We start from the raw sequence: 23,955 nt of genomic DNA, 5'->3' as shown, positions 1-23,955 counted from the left end.
ACCATCAGTTTGAGGATGAAAAGCTGTACTCATATCCAATCTAGTTCCCATGGCCTTTTGGAAACTACTCCAAAACTTAGAAGTGAAACGAGCATCCCTATCCGAGACAATGGATACAGGAATCCCGTGCAATCTCACCACCTCACGAATGTAGAGCTTACTCAGTGTGTCCACTGAATACTTCATAGATACAGGCAGAAAATGTGCCGATTTCGTCAGTCGGTCCACAATAACCCAAATTGCATCGTGACTCTGTTTAGTCTTAGGCAATCCCACTACGAAATCCATAGCAATATTTTCCCATTTCCAAACAGGAATAGATAAAGGTTTCAACAACCCTGATGGCCGTTGATGTTCTGCCTTCACCCGTTGACAAGTTAGACATTTAGTCACATACTGTCCCACCTCCCTTTTCATAGCAATCCACCAGAATTGTCTCTTAAGATCCTTGTACATCTTAGTACTTCCTGGATGAACCGTATACTTAGAACGATGAGCTTCATCCAAAATCTCTCTCTTAAGATTCTCAGATTCAGGCACGCACAACTTCCCTCTGTATCTCAAACCACCATCACTCCCAATTGTCCACTCAGAAGGACCTATAAAAGTTGGTTCAATTGTTAACTCAACCATTTTAGCTTGCATTCCCACATCTTGAGCTTGCTCTTGAATCACCTTACTAATCAAGCTAGGTTGAACTGTCATACTCCCCAGAAAAATATCTCCTCCAACTGTAGTTGGTACTAGGTCCACCTCTGTTGCCATTTCCAGCATTCTCCACTCCTGTGCCATTACAGATGCGACCACTCCTCTAGGCTTGCGACTCAATGCATCTGCAACAACATTAGCTTTCCCTGGATGATATTCCAACGTGAAATCATAATCCTTTATGAGTTCCATCCATCTCCTTTGCCTCATGTTCAGCTCCTTTTGAGAGAAGAGATACTTTAAACTCTTATGGTCTAAAAAGAGTTCAAACTTCTCACCATACAAATAATGCCTCCAAACTTTCAAGGCGAACACCACTGCAGCCAATTCTAAATCATGTGTAGGATAGTTTCTCTCATGCACCTTCAGCTGTCTAGATGCATAAGCAACCACTTTACCATTCTGCATCAACACACATCCCAAACCCTGAAGAGACGCATCACTATAAATCACCAATCCTCCTCCTCCTGAGGGAATTGTCAACACCGGAGCAGTAGTCAATTTCTTCTTCAGTTCATTGAAAGCTTTCTCGCAATCCTCATTCCAAATGAACAACACATCTTTCCTTGTCAACTTGGTCAAAGGTGCAGCAATACTTGAGAAATCCTCAATAAACCTCCGATAATAACCGGCCAAACCCAAGAAACTACGAATCTCAGTCACAGTAGCAGGCTGTTTCCACTCCATAACTGCTTCCACTTTAGAAGGATCCACTGATACCCCATCCTTAGAAACCACATGGCCGAGAAATTTTACTTTATCCTGCCAAAAATCACACTTTTCATACTTGGCATACAACTGATTCCTTCTTAGTGTTTCCAAAACAATTTCAAGATGCCGATCATGATCTTCATCATTCTTTGAGTATATCAAAATATCATCCACAAACACCACAACAAAATCATCCAAGTAAGGACCGAATATTCTGTTCATCAAATCCATAAACACAGCAGGTGCATTAGTCAACCCAAAAGGCATGACAACAAACTCATAATGTCCATACCTGGTTCGAAATGCTGTCTTAGGAATATCTTCCTCCCTCACCCTAACTTGGTGATATCCTGACCTCAAATCAATCTTTGAGAACACAGTTGCCCTCTTCAACTGATCAAACAAATCTTCAATCCTTGGCAACGGATACTTATTTTTAATCGTCACCTTGTTTAACATTCTGTAATCCACACATAATCTCAGTGTGTGATCCTTTTTCATCACAAATAGGACAGGTGCACCCCAAGGTGATGTACTCGGTCTAATGAACCCTTGTGCCACTAAACCATCAATTTGAATCTTGAGTTCTTTCAACTCGGTAGGTGCCATTCTATATGGAGCCTTTGATATTGGTGACGTTCCCGGAATCAATTCAATAGTAAACTCTACTACCCTCCTTGGAGGCAAACCCACAATATCTTGGAAAACATCCTGATACAAAGATACTTTAGGAACATCTTCCAATGCCAGAACTCGTTCTACTCTTTCCACAAGAGCTAGAAACCCAAACTTCATAGTTGCATCAGTTTTAATGCACCTATGCCGAACCACCGCTTGTCCAGGAGTATGAAATGACACTAACATTCCATGACAATCAATTACAGCATGATTACACCGTAACCAGTCCACACCAAGTATCATATCATACGAGTTATTATCCAGAACAATTAAATCAGCAAGGAACTCCTTGTTACCAATCAACAATGGGCAAGACTCACACACCAAAATTAATTTCACAGAATTACCCAAAGGTGACTCAACAGTTAAAGGTACACCAAGCAATTTAGGAGTTAATCCCAACGCATTCACAACAGATTGAGAGATAAAAGAATGTGATGCACCAGTATCAAACAAAACCCTCACAAGATTATGAAAGAGAGTTATTGTACCTTCCACACCAGTATTCCTCTGCCTTTGACCCACAGCAAAGACTCTGGCATTTCCTTGTCTTTGTTGTCTCCCCGGTTTGTTTTCACTCTTGCAATCCTTAGCAATATGTCCTGGCTGACCACAAGTAAAGCATGTATACACCTTAGGCTTGGTACAGTTTATTGACAGATGATCCACCTCATTGCAGTTATAACATCTAATGGGCCCAGCTTGCTTAGAATGTGCCTCATTTTTTGTCGCAGTCAGGTACCCCGTCCTCTGCTTCTTGCCAACACCTCCCTGATTCCCAGTGGTGCTACTTTGTGCTGGCGCCTTTCCTTTCCCCTTGACATCTCTCTTGACATCCAGACTCTTCTTGAACTCACTATTATTTGCTTCGATAGAAGCTGCACACTCCACCAAATCCACCAATTTCGTATGACGGAAACCAGTCACCATCTTTTTCACATAAACATTCAAACCCCTTTGAAACTTCTGGGTTTGTTGCAACTCACTCAGAGGGTCTGCAAAACGAGACAACTCAGCAAACCGTGCCTCATACTCCCTCACAGTCATCCAACGACTTCTTTCAGAACAATCCAAATGTTCCAACACTGAGATCCATCTCAGATGTATCCATACTAAACATCTTTAGAGCTTACCCAAAGCCCTAACAAAGCAAACCAATTGCTCTGCTAACAACTGTCAGAGCTGACCATAAGCTCTAACACTCCATCAGAGCAGAACCACATGCTCTGATACCAAACTGTCACGCCCCGAATTTTCAACAACAATTAATCTGCAAAATTAAACAGAACAACCAACGATCCGGGACGCGAAGCTCGGAACCTTCAACAAAAGTACCTAGAAATTTAAACTTTTCTTTTTTGATACAACACCACTGTTCCGAACCACAATGTCAATAATGACTCAACTCTTCTGAGTCAAATATTACATTACAAACTCACAACATAAATGAACAATCATCATTTTACATAATATGCTCCTCAGAGCTTATTTCACACAGCGGAAGTCTAACACTCACCAACACTCTCACACCACACTTTACAGTCTGTGGAACCACCAATGAGCCTCCTGCTCCTCACCTTAATTCTCCTGCTCACCGTCTCTACCACCTGCAGGATTTTCCCCTACACCATTGAATAGTGCACCGGGTTCACCACAGAACAACCCGGTAAGCTTTCTAAAGCTCGTATGAGTAAACCACGTCCACAGTATAATATGTCAATTGCACATAATATACAAACACATGCACTTACATTAGCACACCACAATCCTTGTATAACCAAGGTAATCATAATCATCAATATCATCACAATCACAATTCTTTTGTTTTATTTAAAGAACTGTTACGATCACCACCTGTGACCACACCAAAACTCTTTATTTCAAAGTAGTTTTCACACGTCAATTGTTTGACAGATAGAAGAGAGAATACTATGAACCTCTAATCTATAACACTACAAAACACCATAGTAGTGTTCACTCATGATTACACACCAGTCATGAGTACTAGATGGCGCCAGACTAGAGCCACGAGAATGCCCACCTGACAAACTCAGAAGAGATTCAAGGTATTTTCCCCTAAATCCATCAACACCAAAACACCAACACCAAAACCAAATAAAATGTCTTTTCACACTAACATTTTACAAAAGGAAACAAACAACATGTTAATTATAGCCATTAACATTATCCAAAATCACATTATAATAAATATAATAATTCGTGATTTTTACTCACGATTAGGATGGTTTTACTCACCTTTCGTCCAAGCTGCGTCTTCAACAACTTAACGAATCCTCAATCTCAAACCTCAACGAGCAACTCAATCTCCAATAGTACCTAAGCAAAGTACATAGCTCAACTTAGCGCAAAACTCCAAAAATCCAAGATTTCGCAACTAATGACGAAATTGCGCTTTGGACCAACCGGGGGTCCAAAGCGATCAAATCTCGTCCAACCAACTTCAAAACTGTGACATACGTGCTGTCGACGTCGAATCATGACCAATGACACCCATTGTCCAAAAGGTCACTATTTGGGTCCCGTGGGTCCCACATGTCTAACCGACACTCCAAAAATCCGCCTTTGGCCCACAACCTCGGATTCCAAATCCGATCTCACCAATGGACTCTAAATAGTCCCAACATCACCCTGCAACAATTTGGGCCCAATCCAACGGTCGGATAATTCTACATTACACGATCGAATGGCGATCGCTCGCCTTAACTTTGAAATTTAATAACTTATGATCGGGACGTCCGATCATCAATCCGTCTGAACCTACAGACTCCTCACAACACCAGCTACAACATAATTAAAATTGGACACGATCCAACGGTCCGATAATCTCAAATCAATGGTCCACAATTGTGAGGCTCCGATCGTCGATTAAACGACGGAATCTCAACAATTTAAACATACTATCATGTTCAGTAACTCCAGGACTACATTCTGTCTCTAAAGCCTTAATTCAGAATCGCCACCCTGCGCCGCCACGCGCCGCCACCGCCGGTGGTGGTTTGGGTACTATTCCGGCGACGGACCACCCTAAAATCGCCGGTCAAGACCTATGCCAAAATGTTCGTAATACTGAGTAGAACAACTTTAATTCTTACCTCGAGGTCCAATTCGAAGTGTAAGTGGCTCAAACCGCCGGTTGAAGTTGCTGATTTCACTATTGACGAACCAACTTCGCGGCGTCGCCCTACCTTCACCGCACCTCCGATGGCTCCGATTCTTCTTGGGTTATGTTCACAAGATATCAGGCTTTCTATCTGGGTTGGTGGTGTCGATCACCTCCACCGTACGCCGCCGCAGAAGCCGCCGGAAATCGCCTCTCCGACGAGCTCTCAAACTTCCGGATTCAATTGCAATTTCTGAATCCTCAACAGTGTCCATCTGACATTTATAGGCAAAGTCTCTGTTTGCAATTTAGTCCCTGAAACTTCAAACGAGTGTAACTTCTTTGTTTCAACTCGGATTCACGAACCGTTTGCGCCTACGCGTTCGTGAGATCAATCTTGATTTTCCAATTCAAAAATCATAATTTTCTCACTTCAATTTCTTGTACTTCCTTTGTAAAATCATAAACTTAATCATAAAGGTATTTTGTCCCAAATTGAGATTAAGTCACTTAATTCCAATATTTCCACACCAAACCAAAATCATACAACATCCAAAATAGTCACACGACTTAATAATATTTTCCACAAAAATAATAAAACCAAATATTATTTTTGAGGTCATTACATTAATTTAGATATTTGCATCTTGGTGGAGCAAACACATGCAAAACTACAAGCATTGAGTATGTGTGAAATTTTGTTTCAAGCACATTGCAATTCTGCAAGCCTTTATTTGCAAGAACAGTCAGTTTTTAATTTATTGCCATATTTAATTTCATTATTCTATTTGTTGTTTAATTAAATTATTAGAATAATATTGATTGATGTTCCTCCAGCAAGTTTCACGCAAGAGAATGAGTTAGATCAAAGGTAAACATTCCCACCAAAAAAGAAGTAGAAAAAATTGAACTCTCGTATTGATTTACTGTGAAATTTCTCTCTTCAATATCTGCCTTGGATTTATTGAAATTAGCCAATTAATATCAATAAAATATAAACTAATGCAACTAGGAAGATACTTTTTTAAAAAAACAAAATTTAATAACATATTTAAATAGTATAGCTGGCATTACTTTTTTTTATTTAAAGGATAGCCTAGTGGCTATACTCGAGTATTTTGTTATTTTTAAAACAATAGTATAGCCAAACGGCTTTACTACGGTAATTATATATATACTATTTTATTTTTTTTAAAGGAAGAAATAACCCTAAACCCAGGAGCGTGAGTCACTACTTAAAAATAATTAAATTGTTTGAGAACTACAAAACTGAAAAAATTAAAAATAAAGAAGAGAAATCGTTGAAAGCCAGGGTAGAGACGACGTGTAGAGATGGATAGGCGGTGGGGAATCCATGCGCAAGGAGAAAAATTACGGAAGGCATTGGCCCTCCCAAACCTGAACCACGAGCGGCCATCTGGCGGGGAAGGAGCGAATGAGGCATCAGAGGGGAAGAAGAACTGGGTTTCCAGGAGGACTGGGTTTCCTGATTTTCCTGCGGAAGTGGGGAGTTTACATTTTCTTTATGGGAGTTTCACTAAAACACTCAAAATAGGGGCTGAAATTATAAAAAAACCTAACACCCAAAACACTTTATAAACACACCCAAAACCCATCATTACACACACTCAAAACCCATTTATAAACACACCCAAAAAATATACAATTGTTGATTTTGGGGTTGATTTTGGGTGTGTTTCTATGTTTAAATAGTGTGTGAGTTTTTTTATAAATACATGTCTAGAATTGGGTTTATTTATAATAATCTATTTCTTTATTTTTGTCCCCTAGCGAAGTCCGCCAAAATGACCATATTGAGTTTGTGCAACTCCAGCTTGTAACTTCTGACCCAAAAAAAAAAATTAAAAATTACTCCAGCTTGTAACTCCTGCCGTTGATATTTAAATACAACTAGGAACCTACCCTCCTATCAACGGCCAGGAGTTTTTGTAAGCAAATTTAACGTTTGAAAAAAAAAACCCAACAATTCAAAATGAAGTCCAACAGCCAAAATGTTAATATTAATTAATCTAATCCCAAATCTTCCTAAAGTATATAAATTATTTGTTCATAATTTTTGTGGTTCCCCTATACCATTTATGAATTAAAATTTTATTTTCGTAATTTCAATTTTTTAAGTTAAAATGTTCAGAAAAATAAATCATAATGATATAAGCCAAAATTAACTTGAGAAAAATTAAACACAAAAAAAAACTGTAGAGTTAAACCATTCTTAAACAATTAATAAAGCAGCGGACTCAAATTTTGAGTCTTGTAAGGTTGGAGGAAAAAATTGTTTGAGTCCATACAATACATGAATAGTTGTTTTTTGCAGGGTGAAAATTTAGTTTTAGCCCTTTTAGAGCACTTCCAGCATTCGGCCCCAGCCCGGGCAACAAGGGGCCCAAGCCCTCATTTGATGTTCCAACTGGCTTCTACAGCCCTGGCAGCTTGTGGGTCCCAGCAAATCAGGCCAGCCTAAAGGCAAGAATAGTCTGGGCTGTTGCCTGGGTTTGCTAACGTCAGCAACATAAAAATATATATATATGAAAAAATACTAAAAATTTAAGATTTTTTTAAAATAAAAACTTAGTCATATTCTTCACTTCCCACACCAAAACTCTATACAAATTCCTCTCCTCACATCTCATGTAAATAGTGGTTGCTATGGCAATAGGTGGAAACACCACAAGCCTTTTGCAAGGGCTGTCACTATTCACATGAATAGTAACAGCCCTTGCCTCCTCTTGCCCTTTGCCATGGCAAATGGGTGTAAGTGCTCCTATGGTTCGAGATGGTCTAAGGGCTTTATCTTGCAATATGTCCCCTTTGTTTCTTTCACTAAAAATAGAGAACAAAAACTTAAATCAAAGTAGAAGGAAATTGAATTGAAGTAAAGCTCATAGTGGGGATCAAGTCCATCGGCCAAATTGGTTTTATGACAACAATTATTTTGTTTATCTTTTATTTTATCACGAACTCATTTCTCTTGCTAGGGCTACGATGTAGCCTAACCATGAATACTTAATTTTTATAGTTATATTAATTTCTGATTACTATTCCATATTGAGTATTTGTTACTGTTCTTAATGTCTTAAATATCTAGCTAATATTTAATTGATGATCTAAATGGAGATCGAGAGGAGATGTTTGGTGTTTGCTTCTCGTAACAAATACCATGTCTTGAATGAGTGACTGAGAGGGACTAACATGACTCATGCAATTTTCTTGCTGGTTCTCATAGAATGAGTTGTTAATTAAGAATATTTTTGATTGAGCCCGAGAGGGGATATCAAATGAATTAAGAGAAACCAACTGTCAACATGAGTAGTAATTAAGGTTAATTGGCTATAAGAATTAAGTGGAATTGATTATGGTGAAATCGGATGTTCTAGTGTCTCATCAACTTGATTTTTCATCGTTAATTAAATTGCTATTTTTTATAACTGTTTTAGTTTAGTTAAATCAATCAATCTTCTTAATCAACTGTTCAAATAAACTTTTGAATTAATCACAATTGGTAATTAAAACGAAATTACAGTTTTCGTAGGGACAACACTTCACTTATCTCTATATTACTTGTGTGGATTGTGCGCTTGCAATAATTTCACAACACCTACCATACTGTCAATGGAGTAGCCTAATCGCCTTGCCAAATGTGCCTTGCATTTGCGAAGTGTGGTTTCTTGGTTTGAAGAGCCACCATATTATATTTCCGATGTTCTCTTTGAGGATTGTAACTTGTAGATTTTTCGGATATGATCTTAGGGGGATTGAGAGGGAGAGGGGGGGCTCTATAGGAGGTAAGGTTCCTTTTCCCGCTTGCGGTTGAGAAGGTAGGCTACCTAGGAAGACCGACGACCACTACGCTTCATTTGGTGTAGAGTAGCTCGCCTAATCCTCTAGGACATAGTCTGGTTTTTGTATTTGTTACTCATTTTCCTCATTAATAAAACATTATCGCCATTGTGTTTAAAAAAAAAAGAATTAAAAAAAAAAATTAAACTCAGTAAAAGAACCCAATTGACATATGCTTGAGCATGTGCCAAGAGGCTAGTAAAAACTAAAATAAAAAATAGCTTAAAGACATTTTTAAAATCAAATGTAAATACAAAAGATAAGAGAGGAAAGGAAGGCAAATTTGTGTTTGCCAAGAGGCTAGTTATTTCACAAACCAGTTTTCATAATTCTTCCATAGAAATGTGGTTGATAAATTATGATTAAAGATTCTAATACGATTAAACATAAGTATATAGATCATTTAAAAGGTTAACATTTATGACACGAGCCAAGAGTCTAGTTTGGCTCATTTCAAATTAAAAAGATACAAATATATTATTTTGAACATTTTTTTGTTTTCACCATGAGAGGTTGTTAATAAATAACTATTACGGTTCTACTACATTGAACTATAATGATAATTATACATCATTAATTTTAGAAGGCCACCATTTATCACACATGATCCAAGACTCTGTTTGGCTCCAGTTTGGCTTATTCCAAGTGGAAAAGTAAAATTGTATTACTTTTTAGCCTCTTATATTCTATGATCAATACCCGCGACGTTTCAATTATGCATGGGAAAAATTAGCTCATACCAAATTGAAAAGATGCAATTATTTTTGGGCATGTATGTTTCTATCAAGAGATGGAGAGTCGGTATCAGTTGGGAGATCTACGTATATTGTCCATATGGAGAATTCTGTTATGCGTAAAAGAACCAATACAATAAAAGAACAAATCAAAAACAAAAACTAACACATAGACCTCTGACGAGAACTGCAACTATAGACCAATACAGTAGACCCACATGAGAGGATCGCAGAACATCCCAACTGTCAAAAGAAGCCTTCTATGAGCAAAATCATAATCCTTTGATACCCACACAAACTGCAAGGCATACCATAGCAGAAACCAGGAGAGAACACGTAGGAGAAACACAAAAACAAACTGCAAAAGGACCCATGAGAAGCACTCTACTTCAACTCAGAACTGGACAAAGAAAACCTCCTATGACCAAGCATAGTTCTTTGGTCGGCGCAGAGTAAAGAAGAACGCCCCATCCCAACAACTACCACCAGCGTCGATGCTACCGCCGCCATTGAAACAGAGACAAAACATTAACCACTAGGTATCACAACTCTCCTGAGAAGGGACAAAATCCAACGTCACCACATAAACAACAATAAAAGGACCCTCGAGAAGCACTCCACTTTAACTCAAAACCGGGCAAAGAAAACCTCTTATGACCAAGCATAGTTCTTTAGTCAGCGCAGAGTAGAGAAGAGCACCACATCCCAACAACCACCACCAGCGTCCATTCTGCTGCGCTGTTGAAACAGAGACAAAACATCAGCCACCAGGTATCACAACTCTCCCGAGGAAAGACACAATCCAGCGTCGCTACTGTCGCCGCTGTCGAGACGAAGACAACACCAGCCACCTAAAACACTACAAAAACAATCAAACAAAACAAACAAACAAACAAATCTAGATTATTTGAGGAGGGGACAAAAAGGAGAAGATGGGATAAAAGGAGGGGAAAAGATGGGAGAAAAAGATGGGGAGATGAGGAGAGGAAGGGGAAGATGGGCGGAGAGGAGGAGGGGCAATGGCCACCTCCCCCCTTAGCTTCCTTGCAGTTGGTTGTCGGCAAGGAGAAAGGAGGCCAGAGTGCGGCTAGGGTATTTGATGTGCCACACATCAAACTAAGGGTTTTAAAGAATAGAAAAGTTGATATAGATCCAAATTCCTATTGAGGAATTAGGTTTAATCCTCGAATTTGGTGACTTTGATCCAAGTCCTTTGACTTTTGTGCCACATAGAATTACATTACTTTTTAAATATTTTATGATGTAATCTTTTTACTATTTTTTTAAAAAAATTATTTTTTGTTCCAATATTGCCCCTTATGACTTGAATCGGGTAATAGTCATTTATGTCATATTGCCTATTGCATAGACATATATATATATATATATATATGTGTGTGTGTGTGTGTGTGTGTGTGTGTGTTTTTTTTTTTTTTTTTTTTTCTTCATATTTTTAACAATGTGTAATAGTATTTTATGTACTTTTTTTTATAGGTAACATACAATTTTATTTTGTCTATTTTTGTATTTGACTTATAGGTAGTCTTCTAATTTATGTTCCTAACTTATACACAATTTATCATTGAATATTTTTCGTTGCTAATAATAAAAATATTTACTTATATGTCAGGTACATAATTTAATGTGGGTGCTTATCTGATTGATTGGTATAATATGTGGGTCTTTACTTTTTATTGATTAAATTGTATTTTATCCATATATTAGGAATATTATCAAGGAAAGAATTCAAAATTTAAATTCTGGAATTCAATTACAAGGAAATAATGCATTAAATTTAGATTTTCAATGTGTTTTCCTTATTTACCTCAAAAGGTAAAATCGACACAACAAAAAAGTAATAAATATCAAAGGACCTACATCTAAAACAAAAAAACGCGAGGACTAAACCCAATGACAGCTAATCGTTTTGGACCTAGATCTAATAAGCCCTTTAAAGAACCACTTAGGATTTATTACAGCTTTTAAGGACGAGATTGGAAAGCTTTATACCACTCGCACCCCAGAATTTATTTCCCTCAACCCTATATATGGTTTGTGGCCAGACTCAAATTATGGTGACGGTATCATTATTGGTATCATAGATAGTGGGATTTGGCCAGAAAGCTTAAGTTTCAAAGACCATAGTATGAAAACTAGAAATATATCAAAGTGGAGAGGATCATGTGATGGAGGAAAATATTTTAACTCCTCTTCCTCTCTGTGTAACTCAAAAATAATAGGAGTGAGATACTTTTTTTTTTTTTTTGGTAAACTAGAGGGGAAAAAAACCCCGAACACAACAACTACAAGGAAACAGGACAAACTAATCTAGCTTTCGCTACACCAGTGATATCATCAAGGAGAAGAGAGCCAATCCAACGAGGAGCTTCGTCAAAATAGAGGATGCCCAGGTCTAAGTTGTAACTCCAGTTTGCCAATTCGTTAGCCACACTATTTCCTTCTCTATAAATATGAAGGAGAGTGCAGTTATCAAGCTGTTTCATGAGAGCACAACAAGCATTAATTAGGGGAGCAAAGGGGTGATGAGTCAATCCATCAATATTCTTCACTAGATGGACGACCACAGCAGCATCCATTTCAATATTAAGGTAGGTTATACCTTTAGTCATGGCAAGCTTAAGTCCAAAATATAACCCCCAGATTTCAACATCCAAAATATGGCCCTGGCCAAGGTTCACAGAAAAACCACCAATCCAATTACCAGAAGCATTGCGAATCACACCCCCAGCGCCAATACAACCAGAGGAGGTGCGTCTTGATCCATCAACATTAAGTTTAAACTGAGCAGGGTGATCGGTTCATAATTGTATATCATTTTGTACCCTTCTAGCTTATGATTTGGTTATGTTTTTGAGTTAAACTTGTGCTTTTAATCCTTTTTGTGTTTATCTTTCAGTTCATTGAGCTTTAGGTAATAATGAGGGCTTTGGATAGTAAATGATGCAATCCATGCATGTTAGGGCCTAATTTGGATGAATGGATGAAGAGCTTAAAGACAAACTCAATTTTTGCTACAGTCCCCTGCCAGCCCAGTTTCGTAGGTCATATTGCAAGCTTTATTTCAGCAACCTACATAGCTCGGATGAGGCCACATTCTTCATGAAAGTTATTCCAATGGGTGTATACTATAACATATCCGAAATTCAGCCCCATTGGATAATTGTGGAGTCTGTTACCTAGCAAACACAGAGCCATGCTCAGGATGGATTTTATCAGCGCGCAAAATGAGTTAGCAATTTGTTTTGGCCTTAACTTCCTCCTCCGACCTTGGATTGGCCCAAATGATATATGGCTGGAAAGAATACATTCTGAACTTCAAGTTTGAGTGCTTAAAGTCTTAATTTGCTTAAGGGAAGCCCAATTCTTAAGCCCTTGAAGTTGCTGGTCATGCTGACCTCAGGATGAGCTATTATTTCTGGTTGGAAGCTTGGTCATGGTGACATGAAGATGAGCTAGGGCTGCTGGTGGGATTTATTAGTGAAGTGCATCAACCATTTCAGATTTTATAATGGAAGTGTTGTATGCATTAGTGAAGTGCATCAACCATTTCAGATTTTATAAAACAAGTGTTGTATGCATTAGCCATACTTAATTCAGATTTTCAGCTTCCTTAGGCCTATATATAGTGAGGTTTCCCAAGCTTGTAAAAACACCCCAAGGGGGGGAGCTCTCAAACACTTCTCTAGAGCTCCCTTCCCTTCTCTCCCTCAAATTCTCTTAGTTTCATTTTCTAGTTTTCAATTGTAGTAATGAAATATTTGTGCTGAAATTCTCCTTAAGTTTTTCTTAGTTCCACTTTACTTTTCATTATGTAAATTCTTTTCTTTAGTTTCAAGTTTGATTAGTTTCCAAGTTTCAATTATGGTTTTTGTTCTTATTCATTATGCTTATAAGTTAATATGCTAGTTTGAATGATTGATCACCATTAAGGCTTGCATGTTAGCTATCTTGGTTTGAATTAAGAGTATACACCATGCTTTAATTCGAATTGAACTATGAATAGGAAGAGTATGTATGGACATTCGACAACAGGGATTAGATACATGCTTGGTTGTTTAAATTGTTCTTCTATGCTTAATGGGTTCCTAATGCTTAATTTTAGGTTAGACAACAAATGATCAAATTAGGGAATTAGGAACACAAGGTTATGACCAAACACCATGGCTTAATCATACTTTAGCTAGAATCAATCCATTAATCTAATTGAACTTGGGAACTTATCTGCTTGAGTTAGTTATTTCTTTCTTCCTTGTTTGATTTATTTCCTTTCTTTTTCATTTCTGTTTTGTGTAGGAAAAATGAATTGAATCATTCAATCACCAATCCTCGTGGGATCGACCTCGCACTTACATACGCTATACTACCGAACGGCTCGTGCACTTGCGAGTATCACAAGTTGAGGATGCAACTGAATCCATTTTGGTGCAGCTGTATCTACACAACACAGGGCCAGGGGGTTTCCAGGAGATGAAAGAGTGCACCTTATCCACCTTACACACAGCAGCAAGGGAGGCTTTAACCCAGTCTTTAGCAGCAGAGAGAATTATTTGTCTTGGATTATAAGGACGATCCTCTTGGTTGTTGAAAGCCAATTGATTCCGCCATTTCCAAATATACCAACAAGTGTACATAAAGGTAGTGTTCCAGTTTAAGTTGCCACTCTCCTTGGCTGAAGAAAAAAGATTGCTCAGAAGCCAAGGTTTAAAATCAGATCTGAAAAAATGGGGGGGAGCTTTAGTAGTCAAAATAGTCCTCCAAATCTCTCTAGCTCGTGGGCAGTCCCTGAGGATATGAATAATAGACTCAGTGTGCCAGTCACAAGCTTTACAAGCCGGATCCCCAGTTAGCTGACGTCTCATTCTTTGCTCATTGGACATCAACTTACCTTGATACATAAGCCAGCAGAAGAACTTCAATTTAGGGGGAATCTTCATTTTCCACAGAGTATTCCAAGGATGGTCAACCTCGCCAAGATCAGAGAAATGCAAACTGTAAGCAGATGTGACAGTAAACTCACCATTCGCAGTGGAGCTCCAAATCTGGTCATCCTGAGTGTTGCTATCGCAACCAATAGGATAAGAGATGATCCTTTGCACTAGGTCCTCAGACACCACAGTCCTGAGTTTTTCAATATTCCACCACCCATTTTGTAAAAAACTGGATATATTGCAACCCATGTCACGCATATCAAGAGCTCCTTCATGGTACATGAGAGGACTGTCACAAATCCAACTGTCCTTCCAGAAATTAGTCGTCTCACCATTCCCAATTCTCCAACTCATGCCTTTGGCTAGAAGTTTGGAGCCATAAAGGACGCCCTTCCAGGTGGAGGAGCAGTTGTGCCTGGTTTTCAGGGTTTGATCAAGAATGGATTGGCCTTTTAGGTATTTGGCTTTAAAAATTTGAGCCCACAAACCGTGGTCATTGGTGTGCAACCTCCAGCCAATCTTTGCAAGAAGAGCTTTGTTCATATCATCAGTTTTTTTAAAGCCAAGACCCCCATTACATTTTGGTCTGCAAGCCAAATTCCACTGGCAAAGATGTATCTTCTGCTTTTTCTCAGTGCCACCCCAGAAGAAGTTCCTATTCAGACGATCAAGATTAGTGCAAATACTGGCAGGTAACTTAGTAGTTTGCATAGCATAGACCGGGATAGCAGCAGTCACTGCTTGGATCAAAGTAGCCCTCCCTGCATAAGATAGCAAATTACATTTCCAGGCCGCAAGTTTCTTCTGGACTTTATCTACCAAGCTTCCATAAGTGGTCTTGGTGATTCTGGAGTGCAGTAAAGGCATGCCCAGGTACTTGCCTAGGTTATCAGTTATAGGAGAGCCACAAATTTGGCTGATCTCATGGGCTAACTCCTTAGTAGTATTTGGGGAGCAGAAAATAGAAGACTTCTCGAAGTTCACAGTTTGGCCAGAAACTTTACAAAACAGATCTAGACAATATTTTAAGAGTCTCGCTTGCGAGGTATTGGCTTCGGAGAATAAAATCAGATCGTCAGCAAAGAACAAATGAGAGACAGCAGGACCTGATTGAGAAGATTTGACAGGTTTCCAAGTCTTCTTTCCCACAGCATCATAGATAATATGGGATAATTTTTCAATGCACAACACAAAGATATAGGGAGAGAGAGGGTCACCTTGTCTAATACCGTTGCTGGGAGTGAAGGAGTTTGTCAGTTCACCATTAATGCTGACTTGATATCTGACAGTGGTGATGCAGTTCATAATTAGTTGGATGATCCCCGTGGGCAGCCCAATTTCCCCAAGAACACTTTCAATAAATCTCCAATTAAGCTTGTCGTACGCTTTAGATAAATCAATCTTCCAAGCTAGAAAGCCTTTTTTCCCCTTGGAACCTTGAAATTTGTGCATAATCTCTTGGGCAATGAGGATGTTATCAGTAATATGGCGACCTGGGACAAAGCTGACCTGATTGGGACTGATCAGCTGGGGCAGGATAGAGCGTAATCTTGCAACTAGGATTTTAGAGATCACTTTGTAGAGAGTACAACAAAGGCTGATCGGTCTAAACTGAGCCATGGAATGAGGATTACTCACTTTAGGAATCAGGGTGATCAAAGTGAGATTGAGGGTCTGAGGAATCGTCCCCTCCTGAAAAGCTTTGGAAACCAACTCAAAAATATCATTCGCACAGATGTGCCAATTATTTTGGTAAAAGCAAGCAGGAAAGCCATCCACACCAGGGGTTTTAAGACTACCAATATTAAATAAGCTCTCCTTGACTTCCATGATATCAATTTTCTTGCCCAAGTCTTTTAAAACTGCTGAATCAATCATAGGGAAGAGATTGGGGAGGCTGAGGTTATTAGCCAAGTGAAAGTCCTGCGAGAACAGACCTGAGAAAAATTGTACAGCCAGAGCTTTGATCCCATCCGCATCCTCTATCCAATGACCATTATCATCCTTCAAATTTTCAATCTTATTACGCCTTCTTCTGATTATGGTCGTCATGTGGAAGAATTTAGTATTTCTATCCCCCTCTTGTAGCCACTTAACTCTGGACTTTTGTTTCCAAAATAAAGCTTCTTGGTCAAGGATGAGATTGAACTCTTGCATAAGCTTGCCCTCAAGCTTGCGCAAGTAGTCATTAGGACCATTACACAGATTCTTCTGGATCCCAGTAAGCCGAGCCATAAGGTGAGCTTTCTTCTGATGAAGATGCCCGAAGACAGAGGTTTTCCATTGATGCAGGGGTTTCACTAAGGCACAAGACTTATCAAGGGCATTTCCAGTTCCAAGTGACCAGTGATGGGTAACGAAGCCTTTAAAATCCTCATGTTTCATCCACATAGCCTCAAACCTAAACGGTCTGTTGTTGGGAGATAAAGTGAACTGGGAAGTCAAGCTAATTTTAATGGGACAATGGTCAGATTTAGTCCTCGGAAGGTGTCTGATATGAGCCTCAGGAAACGAACTTCTCCAACTCAAATTGCAAATGGCTCGGTCAAGCCTCTCGAAGACCCTTTAGTTAGTCCAAGTAAACTTCGGCCCAACAAAACCCAAATCAATCATTTCATTAGCATCAAACCAACATTTGAAGCCTTTCAATCTTCTAAGAGTGGCTCCCCCCAATTTATCCTCCGTTGAAAGCATATCATTGAAGTCCCCAGCCAGCAACCAAGGCAATTGGTGGCAGCCAGCCACAAAGTTAAGGTATTCCCAAAGATTCTCTCTTCTTTTACTGCAAGGCTTAGCATAGATTGTAGTTAGAAGCCAAGGGGACTGTCCAGGCCAAGAAACACAAGCATTAATGGCTTGATCATTGGTACCAATAATATCAACAGTGACTTTACTCGAAAAGAATAGAAAAGTTGATATAGATCCAAATTCCTATTGAGGAATTAGGTTTAATCCTCGAATTTGGTGACTTTGATCCAAGTCCTTTGACTTTTGTGCCACATAGAATTACATTACTTTTTAAATATTTTATGATGTAATCTTTTTACTATTTTTTAAAAAAAATTATTTTTTGTTCCAATATTGCCCCTTATGACTTGAATCGGGTAATAGTCATTTATGTCATATTGCCTATTGCATAGACATATATATATATATATATATGTGTGTGTGTGTGTGTGTGTGTGTGTGTGTGTGTGTGTTTTTTTTTTTTTTCTTCATATTTTTAACAATGTGTAATAGTATTTTATGTACTTTTTTTTATAGGTAACATACAATTTTATTTTGTCTATTTTTGTATTTGACTTATAGGTAGTCTTCTAATTTATGTTCCTAACTTATACACAATTTATCATTGAATATTTTTCGTTGCTAATAATAACAATATTTACTTGTATGTCAGGTACATAATTTAATGTGGGTGCTTATCTGATTGATTGGTATAATATGTGGGTCTTTACTTTTTATTGATTAAATTGTATTTTATCCATATATTAGGAATATTATCAAGGAAAGAATTCAAAATTTAAATTCTGGAATTCAATTACAAGGAAATAATGCATTAAATTTAGATTTTCAATGTGTTTTCCTTATTTACCTCAAAAGGTAAAATCGACACAACAAAAAAGTAATAAATATCAAAGGACCTACATCTAAAACAAAAAAACGCGAGGACTAAACCCAATGACAGCTAATCGTTTTGGACCTAGATCTAATAAGCCCTTTAAAGAACCACTTAGGATTTATTACAGCTTTTAAGGACGAGATTGGAAAGCTTTATACCACTCGCACCCCAGAATTTATTTCCCTCAACCCTATATATGGTTTGTGGCCAGACTCAAATTATGGTGACGGTATCATTATTGGTATCATAGATAGTGGGATTTGGCCAGAAAGCTTAAGTTTCAAAGACCATGGTATGAAAGCTAGAAATATATCAAAGTGGAGAGGATCATGTGATGGAGGAAAATATTTTAACTCCTCTTCCTCTCTGTGTAACTCAAAAATAATAGGAGTGAGATACTTTGATAAGGCATATAAAGATCGTTTCGGGAAATTAGCTGGAAACAAAACTCAGCTAGGGATACTGACTGGCATGGGACCATTACTTCCTCTATAGCTGCTGGAAATATTATTGTATGTGTGGGCAGCAAGCCAGCACCCTTATTGGCGTCTTACTCTCCAAGAGGTCCATCAGTTTATTTTCCAACAATATTAAAACCAGATGTAATGGCACCAGGAGCATTAATTTTTTATAGGAATCATCATTTGGTCCCTAGGCTCGAACAAGTTCAAACTCAATCCCAAAATTTTTGAAACTAAGGATACCAAACGCCCCCTTAGATTTTTTATACTGAAAATCATGTATGAAATATTTCTTATCGAATGCAATAAAATATTTTGATACCTTAGTTTTACTCCAATCTTGGTTCAAAGAGAATATGGTTCCAAAATGGGCTATAAATAACTAGGATCGAATCTGGTACAAAGGAGTTGCCTATACATGTAAGAATACAACACCACAATGAATTCTCTTTCTTTCTCTAATACAACAACACAATGAACTCTCTCCCTCTATCAACTAAAACAATATTCACTAAGAATATAGTTGCACATAATCTCACTAACCTCTTCAACAATAATACTTAAGCGAGCAAAAACAAAACAAACAAACAAAAAAATGGTAATTGCCAACGATCAATTATCTAAACCTCCGTTTTGCTTCTCCGTAAGCAACGACCCCCGCAACAGTTATCATGTAACCACCAATACCGATAACAGTGACAGGATTCTTGAAAAGAAGAATTGAGATAACAACAGCCACAGCACCTTTTGCATTGCCTAATACCTGATTGCAGCATAATTCCAGTCACGAAATTATATGGGAGTTCAAGAATAACAAAAGATAAAAAAAATAACAGAAATTTTAGTCACCTACAACAAATTGATTCAACTGCATTTAGAAGTGTTTGCATGAATTGTGCAAAGAACCTTCGTATATGCATATATATGGAACCCTAAGCACGAGACAAACAAAAAAGAAAACAAAATTTTACAGTCATTCGAAGGAGCTGAAGACGTCTCTTATCTAGACGTCAACGTCCAAACTATATGCAGATGCAGTGGCCGCTGAACTGGCTTATTTTTTATGCTGCTAGCAGCAACTTTCTTTGACCAACAGCAGTTTTCATTAAAAAAAAAAAATTAAATCCCAGTCCAGATAGGGTTGACTAATTAAGCGGGTGTAGTGTCATCCTATGAGCTTATATTTTAACTATCAGTTTTTGGGCTACTGGGAATCGGAAAAAAGACACTTCTGATTGACCGGACTGCAGCCGCTTCAGGAGAAATGAAAGCATTGTGTGTGTGTGTGTGTGTGTGTGTTTGTTTCCAGCCTACAGTCAAATGATCAAAACAGTTCACTTCCTAGGTTCTTCAAGGATCATCCATGCAAAAACAAAACATAACGAAAAAGCCTAAGATCTAATTGGTTAATGTGTGCCGGACGACCGACACAAAATAATTTGCCTCGCCAGGCAACCCACCTCCACCACCAGTCGAGCGAGGCAGGAACGCACGTCTTGTAAAGAGCTGGACTGTAATTATATACATACATATATCGAGCAATGTTCCCTTGTCAAACAAATGCTTATGTTGCAAGACTATAAATTTATATCAAACATTTCAGAATAAATTAACATGATCAATGGTCCAAAATAGTGTGGCAACCTAAGCATCATATATGTATGCACATATACATAAACATACATTATATATTGTGTATCATTTTTTATCCACTGAAATTAGAACAATTGACCTAGTAATTTGGGAAATAATTATATAAGACAGAAAGAACTAGGAAAAACAAGGTGAAAGATGTCAAAACCTGAAGTGTTAATGCACTTGTATGTTTGGTCACCAAGAAATTTGACAAATTAGCAGAATACGCCATTACTGAATTAACCAAAAGAAGTAACCACATGAATTTATGCTCCCTTCCAAGTGACAGAGTGACATCTACAACATTGGGCTCCATTATAAGTGCAGCAGGCAACAACACTAGAATAGCAACTGGAGACATATACAGCAGCAAATTCATGGAGTTCAACTTTTCCCTGTTAAGTACAAGACATATAAAGAGACCAAATAGTAATAAAACACCAGATCAAGAAAAAAAGAGTGCTTCAATTTGGCTTCAGATGAAGATGGAATAGAACTAAAAAGGAGACATTTACAATTTGAACAGAAAATATCACAATTCTAACTGATCAAAAAATTATAATATTCTGTGCAGAATGTCCATTCCTTGTCAACCAAGTCGAGCAAGATTGGAGTATATCTACGAGCATATACAAGAAAAAGAGCAGAAACACCAAATAGAATAACTGCCTCAATAGAGAATGTATATACACATATGCATACATTTGTGTGTGTAGGCTCTAGCCAAGTAAAAAAAATAAACAATCAATTTAGGATTACAACACTCAGACGGTATAGAATAAGACATTCCCGATTTCTTTACCTTAGAGAAAAAAACACTCATAGTTTAAGTGTTTTAGTCATGAGTCCTAATCGTAAAAACAGATCTACTAGCTCAAGATTGGTTATTATATTTTAATTTAACTAGATTTAACTATATATATTATGTCTGTCTGCAAAGAAATGATTTAGATTGATTTTCGCAAACCCGGAATCTTTGTAGCTACATGAAAATATAAGTTTCAGGTCTCTTTGGGGACAGGTAACCTAGAAAACAGTTGTGTGTGAAGCAATCAAAGGGCCTCTATACTTCTCTAGCCTACTGCTAAATGGCTTTCACGCTAGGACCCTCATCTCTTGCTTCGTTCTTTGGAAAGAGAAAATATGTAATAATATAATATTTGAAGAACAAAAGTTAGATTCCAACACATTCAGAGATCAGCCTTCATAAATTATTGAAGTTCACTCAATCAATATATTTCACTTCCTTCCCTACGACAGGCACATGTCTAGGTATTAAGAAAACCGGAAACATATATTTGCATTCAAAGGTATATTATTACTTTTAGTTGTGTATCCCTGGCCATATCATGCCCCACTTTTTCATAAGTTCCTTATCAGCATACTATAACTAGCACATTCAGTAGTGATGAGAAGAGTTAGAGTTAATCCCTTCTTAAATATTATCAGGTGGTAAATGTTAATTACCAGAAACTGTCCAAATATAGAGAGCTAATATAAAGTTTAAACAAGTGTTCAGATGAGAAATTATACAGTGAAAAGCTTTCAAGTTTTACCCTTCAGAAGAAAGTAGGATACCCTGAAGAACAGACTTAAAGGCCCTTGCAGCAGTTGCACTAATGCACATAACAAACCCAAAGAAGTGAAAACTTGGCTCGCCCTGCCACCAACCAAGAAATTCGTGTGATTCTACTAATATTGCAACGGAAGCACATTGCTTATACGAAAAACGAAAAACGCAGATTACAGTATGGCATATGAATAAGGAACCTAGCAGTCCACAGCATCAATTAAATGAATAGTTTATTTCTTCTTCTCCTTTGTTTATTATACTTGTATAGTTTACAAAGAAAAAAGGATAACAAAACAACTAGAGAAACTAAGAAGCAGGCTGTTACATTCTTCAAAACCATCAGATACAAATATCATATGCCAACACAAACTTTAATCACCAGCCTCGCATCACTACATTAGCCATTCATGGTTTTGATTATGGCCCATCCTTGTTTCTTAATTGCTTACACCAGCCACGGTCTAGCACCGGTCATTATCAATTACAAGTGATTTAGTTTTAATTTTTTTACCAATATCCTCTCTATTAAAAGAACAGAGCATTTCCAATTACTGTAATCTTCAATACCACTTCTCAAGCCAAATGCAATTATCACCGGAAATTGACATGATTTCAAGTTTCAGCCAGATAGAAAATCTAGCTAGTGTAAAATAAACCATCACAAGTTAACCCCTGTAGCTGATCTCCAGATCTGGATCAGTAAGTGGCATCTATCAACTATATATATATATATATATCTGGACAGAAACTAATTAAAGCAGCTAAAATAAGAAAAATATATTTGCATTTCATACGAAACTAAACAAATTCAAAGCAAGATACACCGGGAATTTAACAGCATTTGAATACAGACCAAATCAAAATTAATTTTCCCAAAAAATTAAAAAATAAAAACTACACAGAAGCAAATAAAAAGCAATGTTAAAGCTATGAAATGCTGATTAAAATAAATGATCCAACGAACAAGATAAGCATACCCCACTAGCAATCACCACTCCAGTAACAACAGGCACAAGAGCAGCATAGGTGACCCAAGCCTCCCTCTTAAGGGTCGCCAAATACGCAAAAAGGGCAGTGAAAAACGGTGTCGTTGCACCGACAGCCTGATTAAACGACACCGCAAGGTATCTGAGTGAAATATTGCCACCCACAACAGACCCACAAAAGACAATGCTCAAAGTTGCAATCTTGACGAACTGGGACTTAGATTTGAGGGTCTGCAAAGGCACAATCTTGAGGAAAACAATGGAGATGTAGCTGAGAATGGCGCAGGCAGCCATGTGGCACATTGTGAGGAAGATTGGGAATCTGAAGCCATAGTTTGAGAGCAAGAACTTGTTGAGTAGAATAACACCAATGTTTGATGAGTACCAGAGGATTACGAGGGAAGATATGAAAATGGCTTGTTTCTTTGACGACATTTTCAAAGGTTTTGGTGAAAAGATTGTTGCTTGGATTTGTTTTCTCCTTGAACCAGGTGCTTGGATTTGTTTGGAGAAGCTCTCATCTGAGCTTCGATCTTCAATGGAAAATAATTATGTCCTCTTTTTGGTCTCTCGGTTTGTTTTTCTTTTTCGCTTTTTTGATACGTAGGTACGGAGCATTTGCTGAGATGTGTGTACGACGCGTGTGGAAAGGAACATGCCATCGTGGCATGAAAGAAACGTTTGTTTTTTTTTGTCTGAGGGTAATGATGCTAGTTAACTCTAAGAGCATGTCCACCTATAAAGGCTAAGGCAAGGCAAGGGCTGCCATTATTCATGTGAATAGTGTCAGCCTTGCCTTAGTTGGTTCCACCCTTGGAATGCTAGGGCAAGGGCAAGAAAAAAAAAAGATTATGCAACAAAATATAAACAATTTAGAAAGTGCATAAAATTGTTATGTATTTATAGGGAAAATATCTAT

General features: G+C 37.9%; 1 protein-coding gene across 1 annotated transcript; it reads right to left on the bottom strand.

The window, feature by feature from the left end:
- Positions 1 to 19,199: 19,199 nt before the first annotated feature.
- On the bottom strand, positions 19,200 to 23,627 carry LOC110773280 (UDP-URONIC ACID TRANSPORTER 1). The gene is made up of 4 exons (XM_021977788.2): positions 23,028 to 23,627; positions 22,034 to 22,137; positions 20,644 to 20,872; positions 19,200 to 19,605 (listed from the first exon to the last, which is right to left on the bottom strand). Exons 1-4 carry the CDS (start codon positions 23,469 to 23,471, stop codon positions 19,459 to 19,461), a joined length of 924 nt encoding a protein of 307 aa, XP_021833480.2. The 5' UTR covers positions 23,472 to 23,627; the 3' UTR covers positions 19,200 to 19,458.
- Positions 23,628 to 23,955: the final 328 nt, after the last annotated feature.

The sequence above is a fragment of the Prunus avium genome, chromosome 7 (genome assembly GCF_965620075.1).
Source record: "Prunus avium chromosome 7, drPruAviu1.hap1.1, whole genome shotgun sequence".
Lineage (NCBI taxonomy): Eukaryota > Viridiplantae > Streptophyta > Magnoliopsida > Rosales > Rosaceae > Prunus > Prunus avium.
This window is presented reverse-complemented; position numbering and strand designations above follow the sequence as displayed.

Coding starts and splice junctions, on each gene's coding strand:
- LOC110773280 (XM_021977788.2), bottom strand. CDS start 23,471: ATGTCGTCAAAGAAACAAGCCATTTTCATATCTTCCCTCGTAATCCTC. Junction 20,873..22,033: donor ATCCTACTTTCTTCTGAAGG/GTAAAACTTGAA, acceptor TGTACTTAACAG/GGAAAAGTTGAACTCCATGA. Junction 19,606..20,643: donor CAAGTGCATTAACACTTCAG/GTTTTGACATCT, acceptor TGCTGCAATCAG/GTATTAGGCAATGCAAAAGG.